At 36.5% G+C, this 11,423-nt stretch overlaps 1 protein-coding gene across 7 annotated transcripts in view; it reads right to left on the bottom strand.

Moving 5' to 3' along the window:
• Nucleotides 1-2,581: 2,581 nt before the first annotated feature.
• Nucleotides 2,582-11,423, bottom strand: part of LOC123720885 (protein turtle) — a 45,516-nt gene continuing 36,674 nt past the window's right edge. For 3 of the 7 annotated variants that reach the window (XM_045677714.1, XM_045677713.1, XM_045677715.1), the window contains exons 12-17: nucleotides 11,260-11,368; nucleotides 9,593-9,676; nucleotides 8,741-8,926; nucleotides 8,378-8,605; nucleotides 7,749-7,818; nucleotides 2,582-7,300 (exon numbers count right to left, since the gene is read on the bottom strand). In XM_045677714.1, the coding sequence (XP_045533670.1) occupies nucleotides 6,325-7,300; nucleotides 7,749-7,818; nucleotides 8,378-8,605; nucleotides 8,741-8,926; nucleotides 9,593-9,676; nucleotides 11,260-11,368 (1,653 nt within the window). In that variant the 3' untranslated portion in view covers nucleotides 2,582-6,324. Of the gene's footprint in view, nucleotides 7,301-7,419; nucleotides 7,428-7,748; nucleotides 7,836-8,377; nucleotides 8,606-8,740; nucleotides 8,927-9,592; nucleotides 9,677-11,259; nucleotides 11,369-11,423 lie in introns of all 7 variants that reach the window. The other 4 variants (XM_045677717.1, XR_006756110.1, XR_006756109.1 and 1 more) reach the window with 4 other exon arrangements.

Genomic DNA, 11,423 nt, shown 5'->3' with positions numbered 1-11,423 from the left:
ACGTGAACTCGCCTTTTTTACATCCTGGCTGTATTTGAGTGCCTCTATTGGGGTAGAAGTCAGCATGTCCATAATTTCCTATGTACCCATAGGTACCTGCCGATGTATGTATAATATCAACGAAGGATGCGTCACTTTTGTCTAGCGCATAATCGGCGGGCATTTTGGGTAGTTCAAACAGAGGTCGTGCAGGATCTAAGCCTTTAAAAATAGGTTTCAGTTTAAATTTATTAGAAACGTTTCGTTCCCATAAAATATTTTGTCCGTTAATGCAGATATCAACTGTATGCTTTTGGTTCAGCCTTGGTTCAATTAATTATTTGAGCTTGAAAATAAGGGGGGGGGGGGTTTAAATACCTACCCATTTTACCTATTAAAGCTTTACAAGATTTTTAATTAAATCATATTTGAAAAATGATAGCACCTGGTAAAAATTGTGATATAAAATATATGACTTTAATAAAATGTTTATACCTGTAATCCGTGGGATTGTACCATTTGAAAACATTCCAGCGTAACCCATAACCTGTGCACCTAGACTGTGTCCAATTAAATGAACATTTTCGTAACTGATTTCGTAAGATTCCGTTATAACATTTAGTAATTTAGCAATCCGTTTACCGACGTATCGAGTGCTTAAAGCTGCCCATGGATAGAACTTATTTTTCGCCAGTTCACCCCAGTCAACGGTAATAACATTCAAGTCATATTCTTTAAGGAATGTAAACTTCATTTCTTGCACCCAATTAACTTCGTCGGATGAAAGCCATCCATGTGTTAAAACTTTAACATCTTTAGTTTTATCAAAGAAATTACTTTTTATAATCGATCTATTATTGTTTTTCTCAATAAAAAGCCTTTCTGCTGTTTCGTTATTATTTCTGAAAAAAATGTGTATCTTTAATAAATTGCAAACGATAAAACGTTATGCTTCGTTTTTACTCTAGAAAAGTAATTAACACAATATTCGCACATGCTTAGACAATTCAAAAACCGCATATTTAAATTGATATTATCAAAATTTTGTTTTACTATAATTACTAGCAGCCTGGCTGTCGATGCGACCACGTTAACTGGCCACAACACAATTGACTCACGTGTCCTATAGCTTTTTGTTATTTTAAGTTCTCGTACAAACCTTGTGTATAGATTAAAGTAGGCGTCACCAAATCGCATGCCTCCAGTAGTTAGAGGAATCCGAGAAAAGTTCATTATGAATCTAGTATTGTTTTCATCAAAGTAGTACAACCATTCGTCACCATATCCAGGACCGTTATCTTCACAACTGCCGTAGAGCCATACTGAAACACGTCTTAAAATTATATCGTTATTAAGAAAACTTGTAATGTTATCTGTTATATTAATTCAAATTCATTGCTTTCCAACATCTTTTTACAAAGATTATGACGAGGCTACCATGTACAGATTAGCCATAAGGGATTCGACAATGTATTATTTGTAATAAGTTACAAACCAAACACCAATATTGCACTAATAAGGAACATGTTTTCACGTCGTATAGACATTTTTGTTAATTGAAGACTTAGCAATAAGGGTTCTTACACAAGTCTTATAGTCGTCGAGTACCTACTATACTGAAGGATTTCTTATAGCAAGCTTCCGGCATGAGAAAAAAATTGGCTAAGACCGCGTTGGTGAGCAGTAGTATATTTTGTTTGCTTTTGTTATATAATCGTAACTAATGTAACATTTTATTGAACTCAACAGCATTTCTTAGTATTTCTCTTAATAGTTAATCAATTATTATTGCTTCTTTACGTGTACGTGTAAATTTATTATTATTCGTCAATATAAGTTAAATATTATTATAAAGTTATCTAGCAATATTGGCGATAGTAAAAAATATTTTTCACTTATTTGTATGGATAAATTCAATTCCGTAACCTAAAGATGAATTAACATTGATTCGTATTTTTTGATGACAAAAAAACTTAATTTTTAAAGCTCTAAATTTGATGTTTAAAAACTGTTTGTTACTAGCTATGATGGTTGTAGGAATTCCGTGGTATCATGGCAAAATCAGAACTTGTAAAAATTTGGTATAGGAGACAGTGACTAATATAAATTAATTAAATATGGATAATTTAATTTTTATTCTATTTCACTGGGATCTCTAAAACCTTTGGTTATCTCCTTGCAAGTTTCATGATATTAATAGGTCTATTATCGGAAGGCTATGTTCATTTATCTTTGGCCTCAAATGAATAGTTAAGGTCACTTGTAGTTAAAAAGCCTAGACTGAGAGATACAGTCGCATACATTTATATTTACTATCTGGACTAGATACATGAGGTTTGGTAATGATTAACTTCGTATGAATCTGATATGCCCTCCCCACAGCTAAATGTGTTTCGCGTCCTTTTCATCTATCTTGTCTCTCTTTATACTGGTGTTAGGCAAAGTTGGATCTTGCCTAGGGAGGGTCTCGCTTTATCACAAATTCTGTTAACACGCTTTGTACTTAAAGCACTTGACTGTGGGACCCTAGTTGTTGTTAACAAGGACGGATCTGGATTCGCGCCTATTATTCGGTAAGTAATGGAATAAATAAAACGACATATTATATCATAGCAACGTTATTGTATTTTTAATTTTTTGAATTGAATCCTTTGTGTGCTTACACAGTAAACACTGATCTCAACACTTATAACTAAAAATATTCTAAAAAGAAACAAAATCAAAGGCTGTTTAGATTTATATAAATCGTGTCTTGTGCATAATCTTATTTAAAATAAGGCGAACACAGGCAACGTGGGTACTGGAGATACGTATTAAAATGTGCTGGGTATGATACTTCGAAGTTTGGAATACATTACTGTGCTGACATAATGTGCATTTTTGCCTTAAGATTTTAATATTGGGTGCTTGCCTTGTATCACCATTACGTTTGCCAATGTGCACATAACCATTCACTTATTACTTTTAAAGAAACTGGTATATAATATGTTTTAATTACATTATTCTAATATATTGCTATCTTTTCACTTTAGTCTAAAGAAGTCGTCCAACGCGTTTAGAGATTTTATTGAGTCCCTCTAAATAAATCAGTTACATACTAGACATACAGAAGCATACAACTGGTTGCAAGAAATTCGGGGTTGAGACGTCACGAAATTTGTTTTATTACGACAAAGACTAGATATCACATGGATTGAGCCGTGTAATCTTACTACATATTGTTGGATTTTTTGCTACACACAAATATGTTTCATATCGATTATAGACATTATTCTCCAAATATTAAGTTTATAGATGTAGCAGAAAAACTGTGATTGCTTAATTTCAGTTTCATCTTATCAATTTAACTCTAGCATTCTAGGCACGTGGTTACTCGAACTGTTAATCAATACGTTTTATTTTTATTTGCATATATATTGGCTGTCTATTTATACATTCATTAACTGATTTTTGAAGTCAATGGACCCAATATGAACTTTACTCCTATTTCACAAAATTATTAAGAGAATTGGTGTTTTAGTTTACGTCAGATCTATTACCGACTATTGTCGAAATAAATGCAAGATAGTGAACGTCTTGTTTGCGCGAATAATATAAATAATTACTTATATTGATATAAGTTATTTCTCTATTTAATAAAATTTTCTAACAAAGAAATCAAGCATACGAAACATTAAAATAAATAATAATTTATGTCACTACCTTGCTATAAATTTTTCTAAATGTTAAAGATTTGCAAAAGATTTTAATTTACAGTTGGTCAGTCGAAAAAATTGAGCATACATTATATTTAAAATATTACATTTAATTGTACCGAACGGAGAAGTTATTGCACATTCTGACACTAACAATCTAAAATGGCGGCGGGCTTCACCCACTAACGTAACCAAACAAACTACTGTGTCGATATACCTCAGCTTAATCTAGTTGCCGGCAGTGACCTGAGTGATGATGCATCCGTGTCTTAGACATATATGAAGGACGCCAAACAGTCTACATTTTCATAAAAGGGTTAGTTGTTTTTTCCCTAAACATATTTAGATAATCAATACATTGTAGGTAGGCTATCAGCAGTCTAATTTGACGTTCTTTGTTATGCTAAATTCGGAGAGTACAGATCACATAACAACAAAAACACCACGACTGTAAAGTTGCGGCTATATGAAAAGGCAAGAATTCATCGTATGTTTCGTCATATTTATTAGCTCCTTTTAATAATTTGCAAAAGGCAATCCCTTTAATTATCACCAAGTTGCCAGATGCTCTTTGAGAACAATTCCTAGAGCTCTCAATTATCAGCCTGTATGAAATCCCGTAAATTGTTATGAAAACGTAGACCGTTGCGTTTGTTACCTCTGTGCTAACCACACGCTCACGCAACGTACCTACTACTTACCACAGCTACCTAACTATTTTACGAGTAATTTATGTATCAATTTCTTTAAAGCGTACATTTTATACTTATTTCATAGGATTTCCTTAAAGATATTAATCGTTCTGAATATTATCCCGATACAAAAATTCGCCTAAAATCATTGTGTACACAAAACATCACTTACTAACATATAACGTTTTACATTGATACGAACTAAATAAACAGTCTTTTAGTTGACTGACAAAACTAAATAACATTATATCAATAACAGGTGGGATGGTTACAGGAACCTGGCGGTTGGGAAAACAAATTTAATGTATTTTTAAAAAGTAAAAATAATCATTTATATTGTGTTTTTGTAGCACCTCTTTATTTGCTGAGTTCTAATTGAATAAGGTACTCGCTTTAAAGGTGGTTTAATAATTTACGAACAATATACGCTAGTGCCGTACACGTAATGGCAAAATTCATCTGAACCTCATATATAAATATAACACAACACCTAAATAAATACGTGTATAATCTAAGGTGTCTTTACATATGTACAGTTCAAAAATTATATAAAAAATAACTAGATACGCAACAGATAAAAATTATAATTTGTACTTGGAAATAAATAACTTTATATAAAAATTAAAACATCCGTTAACTCCTCAACTTACATGTCTACCTAATTTTATTTGTGTTGTACATTATTTCCGTGTGTTCGACGCTGCTTGCACCTGAACCGTTTCATTGATTCAGTATAACAGACTGTATAGCTGTACCGTGAGTTTGACAAAGTTTTAAATGATATCATAAAACACGTCGGTGACAAATATTTGTAAACCATAATTTTACGCGAAACGAGAGCCACTGTAAGATAATTCATACAAATATTTGACGTCGTTATTTTACGATAAAGATTTATACTTTGTCAAACTAAAAACTTATCACAGTGAAATAAATGACAGACTATCCCACCGTGTCAAGTTTGATCACGTAAATCACAAATATCAAAACTCTTCCAAACGCTTTATAAAACGCATTATTAAACAGTATTGCACGTTTATCTCGTTGAGTAGAACTATAACGTAAAATGTCACTGTGTTCTGGGATCATAATCATTATCATCTGTTCGGGTTTGTCAAGCAATTTATACTATTGCATACTTGCCTTTACACTACAGAGTAGTGTCGAACACACAGTGCTATCGTATCGTATTTAATTATATATTATGTTAATAGTTACAATAATAACTACCATATTATAATGTGGGTATGAGCGGTATCGTGGATGCCTTCCCGCTCATACCTAAAGCGTTTAGGTGAACGTAGCTTCGCACTGCCTGTCCGCCAACTTCGGCCTATAATTTAACATAACTGTGGCGACTTATTATGACTTATTTAATGTGTCTTTTACCGCTCTCATTTTAGAATTATTCGCACAATACGAGGTACACTATAATGACACATTTAAATAGTTATAATTAAGTATAAATCATTAATTGACATTTAAATCGCTTAGGAAAACAGACAGTGCGAGTAGAAACGCCACTGCATCCACATAGTTTATATGAATGTACATTTACATACATACGCCACTTCGTCGTCCCGTCTCTATTTCTTACCGTAAATAGTCTCCAGTGATGTTAAGTCTACTTTCGACCAAGGTGGGCTCACTTAATGCTAATTCGACGTCGTTACCTAACTAAATCAATTCAGTTTAGAAGTCAAGTTGTCACTAGAAACATTTTGGGAAATACGTGGATTTGCATACTTTTCTTAGTTACCGCCAACTTGTCTCAAAACCTTTTACACAATTCATCATGTCGCTCTACAGACGGCTTCTAACGTCAAAATCATATGTCGAATAATATTTTTGTGCCGTTTTCCGCTTTACGGTTAGGTACTACTTACGAATGAAGAGCGACATACTAAACGCGTCGAAATAAATAGTTATCGGTGGGGAAGTAACGCTAGCCGCTAGACTCAGCAAACGGTCTCCGCGGGCGCCGACGGAGGAGCGATCGGGGCGAGCGGTGACAGTGGAGAGAGCGCAGACACCGCTGAGAGCGGCGGCGGCGGCCCCAGCGGTTCCGGGGAACGACGGCGCAGAGCCTGCCGCTTACGGAACTCTAAGAATTCCTCCTTCATCGCCCTGACCCGCGCTTCCACGTCATCTCGGGCCTGGCGGGCCCGAGGACGCTCTGGGGTGGAAGGCGTAGGCGTGCGGGTGGCGCGGTCCCACTCGTAGTGTACGTCTACGGAGCCCGCGTCCGCCGCCTCGCCGGACTCGGGTCGTGGCAGCGGCGCCGGAGGGGGCGCACGGTACGGCGGGGGCCGCCACTCCGCTAGACTGCCCGTCCGGCTGCTGCGGTTGTGCTGCGACGAGGACGCGTTCTTGCTGCCGAAACCGCTTGACGACGAACGGCTCTCCGGCGAAGCCTCGTGTGGCGGCGGAGGATCTGCCCCCGGACGAGGGCGCGCGTGTCGCGGGACAGGTCGCCACCGCGTCCGCTGTGGGACGGCACACAGCGCTCGCTCGCTAGCCTGACGGGACTGCCGCAGAAGAAACGACGGCGGGGTCGGGAAGGAGCCGTCCGCGGAGCTCGGAAAGGGGACCGAGCTGAGATCGGATATATGCAGTGGCGACCACGGAGTCCAAGCGGGGACCCAGGTCGGCCACGGGGTCCAAGCCGTCCAAGGGGAGAGGGCGGGGGACGAGGCACGAAAGAGCGGAGGCGCCGCGGCGGGCTGCAAAGGAGCGCGCAGGCGAGGAAGGAAGCCGCCGTCGTCAGAGGAGGAGGGGGCCAAGGAGGGAGAAGGCGAGGGCGGCGGGGCTGGGGACATGCGTCGAACGAGTCCCCAGTAAGGCGGCTCTTCGCCGCACCGTGTCGCCGGCCAGATCCAGTTCGCAGTGAACCGCAAACATTGGACTACACTCGATATTCCGCTTTCTCGAAATCTGAAACAAAATACAAGTGTTATATTGACACACATTCAAACCTCTCTGTTCTTCTCTTACATTACTAAAGTCATAGCTGACAGTTAAGCAAAAGTCTACAAACACATAAATCGACTGACCTGATTTCCTATGGAAGAGCAGCAGAACATATAAGAAAATTTGAGATCATTTCTTTTATGACTTATAACAAATTACTAATAAATTGATTAATTCTTTAAAACTAAGAGGAACAAATACTAATATCTGGAGATACCAAAACAGAATACTAACATAACTAGAACATAATACTACATACTAAACTATATTAGGGGTACCTTCAAATTAGTGTTTTCTTTTACTGTTGTTGTTAATTTAAAAAATATTAAGTAGATCTATATTTATATATATATATATATATAAATTGAGTTTAGAATACATTGAGTTTATATAGAGTGTAGCAGTAACTTACTTCTTAAAAGGCACTTGTGTGCTGTCAGCGGCGCGCAAATCCGTCAGCCGCGCGGCTACCATGTTGTATGCTGCAATCGAATTATTTCTGACCATTAACGCGTGCAGATACTGAACACCTCGAAACACTCGGCCGCCACCCGCAACCGACACCAGATAAACCACATGTTATCCGAACACCATATTGTCAACTTAAAAGCGATTGCTGAAGACATCGGAAGAAAAATATGCTTATCACAATCTATATTACCTACATTCTATTTTTTTAATGATGTGATAATTTTGTACACTTGACGTTTAAGATTCTTCATTATTATTAAGGTCTTATTAAATCAAGTGATATTTTTTTTCCGATGCATTATACAAACGACACAAAAATGTTGTCTTTTAAATTGCAAGCACGTTTGACATGAGTTGTTAGTAAATGTTCTTTAGCTAATCCCAGCACATAATCACCTAAAGCGTAACGCCACACAAAGCACAGAATGCATGCAAACCAAAATAGCAAGGATTGTAGCTTTATCACCGACAATATGGCAATTTGTTTAAAGGAAATTGTTTGAAGGGTCAAAGAGAACTAGCTATAGAGCGTCGGGAGCGAGCTAGCGGCCGCGTCCCATTAGGACTCACCTTTCTCCTGCTTGCGTCGCTTTCGTTTATTGCAAATCTTCACAGCACATACGGACAGTATTATGGCGACTATAAAAAACAATATCCCGCCAACAACGCCAGCCGTTATAGCTTTGTGCTTAACCCTCGCTGGGACCGCAAACCTAACTTCTTCAGAGCTTTCGTAACTCGTCGCCGAGTTGGCCAATATGCGGAAATAGTATGTGCGGCCTCCGACTAGGTTTTTTACTGGAAATAGAAATCGAAATTGCATGTGAAATGAATATTTAATATATTTAACTAATATATAAAGACATAGACTAAATTCTGCAGGCGTTAATATTTATTATCAATGATATGTAATAGCATTTGAATTCTGCGTACCAAGATAACTAGTTTCTTCGGGGCGAATCTGACCACGATTGAGGGTCTTCCATTGTGCATCTGTTCTGTATTTGATCGTATAGTATTGAACTAAATGAGCACGGTCTAGAGGCGTCTGCCATGAGATCAAAAATCCATTGTGGACTTCTGTCACTGTTAAATTTCGAGGCTGTCCTGGTTTCGGACCTATTAAAATATATAACATAATTTAAAACGTGGCGTAAGCCGAAATAACGACTTTACATACTCATCGAGAGCCTCTCAAGTTGTCAGCTGGAGCAAATCGTGGTCCTTAGCCTACTAGCGACAGGCGTAACTCAGATTGAAGTGAATTGGCCAATCAAAATGGAGATGGTCACGTTACCATAAAAAATATCACAGTCATAAAAATTTAGTGTGAGTCAAGCCTATCGCAAAATCTTTAAGGTAAGACCATATGTTGTGTAACAGGTTAGCTGCGGACATAACGAGACCCATGTCCAAAAACGGACAAGAGCTGGCAGAGCACCATATATACTCACTTTCGAGTGGTCTATTCATGTCTCGGCGAGTATGTTTAGCCGTCACAATATATCAGCACGGTTAAATCCATTAAAATAAGTTTTGGAGACCGAAAGTGAAAAACTCATAAAATTGGTTTCAGAAAATAAAAACAAGTTAAATATGACAGAAACTTTAAAGCGGGTAGATATTAGTATGTTAGTCAAATGTGTACTAAAACATAAAATAAAAATGCTAGGACCAACGTTAAAAAAATTAGGCCAACGCTATTGAAAAGTTGCGATCTAATTAAAAATTGAAATTAAATTTAAAGCAAGAAGTATCGCAATAAATATATAGTTCTAAAAGTACCGGATCCCTCGGGTGCATTCTGAAAGATTTTTTCGTCTATCGGTCCCGCGGCTGTGGGTGTAGTCTTTGGTTTTGCGCCTACATCTACAAAAGGCAAAGTTACGTGGTAAGTTTTTATACCGAAGTATCCCTTCTAGATTCAAAGAGGTTAATTTGTATGTTAGTTGACGATATTTAAGTATTGTTAGGTATATACAAACAGTAATAAGCATTAGTAATGCGAGCAAAATTTTTATACAAGAAAGCACATTTTACCGGATTTCAACAGGTTTCAAGAAATGATTTATATTCGCGTGGTTATATAAGCATGGGATCATTGTAGCAAGACCACCGACATGTCTCCGTCATATTGCCTCTTTTTACAAAAAAAATTATCACACATTCTGTTTACCATTTTTATTAAAACGAGTTAAATTTTGATAGTTTAGAATTACAGTAAATCCCGTTTAAGGCGATTTCACAGAGACCAATATATTCACAGTTGGTAAGTACTACATATTATTATGTATTATGTTCTGAATTCGTTTATGTAGATATTAAATTGTACTATTATAATCCACGTTAAATACATAATGTCCTTATAGTTACGTTCTTTAAAGTAATCACTAACTTTGTTTAACCGAATGATTTTGATGTGCAAGATTTTAAACATAATTTACTTTTTCAGTGTGCCTTGGCAGATTCAATGATGAAGCTATACTGCGTCTTCTTAATCTTTTTGTGTCTTATCACATTCTTATTAAGATCTTCAATTAAAGTCATTAATAGAAGAATATCCAAGAAAACCCAGCATTATCGCGGGTTCATCTTCCAAAACGACGTCACCCCTCATCTAGGCTCTGAACCTGCTTTCTTGAAACAATTTGAACGGTTTCAGGCTTAATTGCTAGCCCGGATAACAGGTGTTGTTAGACGTATTAAACGGGATGACGAATCGTATTATGCGTAAAAAAAATTATGAACCTCAAGTGAAAGGAATATAATCGCATTAAGCGGTCTCTACTGTATTAGTTTCAAGTTAGAATTATTCAACTGAAATAGGCAAAATGTCGAAACAGATTTATGTGTATATTTTTATATTTCAGCAAATTTAAATTGAAGTTGAATTAATTCATTGTAATCTGATTAAAACGTAATTTCTTGTAAAAGTATTGTGTGACATTGGTAGTCTATTCTACACAGCGCACACTTATAATAACTCTCAGCCACAGTTTCAAACACAGAATTAACAACGTATATTATTATACGCACACAAATCCATTCACATACTCATACTTAAGGTCTTCTTTTTCTTGAAAATTATTTTTATGCATAAATTATAATCCTTTAATTTTAATATGCACCATGTACCACGAAAGAGCTGTAATCTACTCATCCACAACATCAGTGTATTGGGTAAAGGAATGTGGCGACTAGCGTTATATCAATTTTGTATGGTTATGAATAAAGTTTATTGTTATTATAATTTATCATAAAAAATATGATTTCCTTTGAATTTAAGATTAGTTTTTCCCAAATTAATGCAAAACTGTTAATTCAATAAGAATTTATTTAGGGAAATAATTTTAAAACTCTACTTTTCAACCATTACTTAACTTTGATCATTACTATCAGCGTCGAATTATAGACAAAGTTAGGACATATTAATATTAGTAAACAAAACATACCAAGTGTTCGTATTGTTATAGCTTTGCTCATCATTCCCTCTCCGATGGTATTCTTACTATTAACTTGAAATTCGTATGTGGTCCCTGGCTGAAGCCTATTTATTGTGACCTGAAAAGTTAAAGAATTGTTTAATTAATTTAATTTGTTCAGAAAGAGAAAATTA

Source organism: Pieris brassicae, chromosome 2, assembly GCF_905147105.1.
Source record: "Pieris brassicae chromosome 2, ilPieBrab1.1, whole genome shotgun sequence".
Classification (NCBI taxonomy): Eukaryota; Metazoa; Arthropoda; class Insecta; order Lepidoptera; family Pieridae; genus Pieris; species Pieris brassicae.
This window is presented reverse-complemented; position numbering and strand designations above follow the sequence as displayed.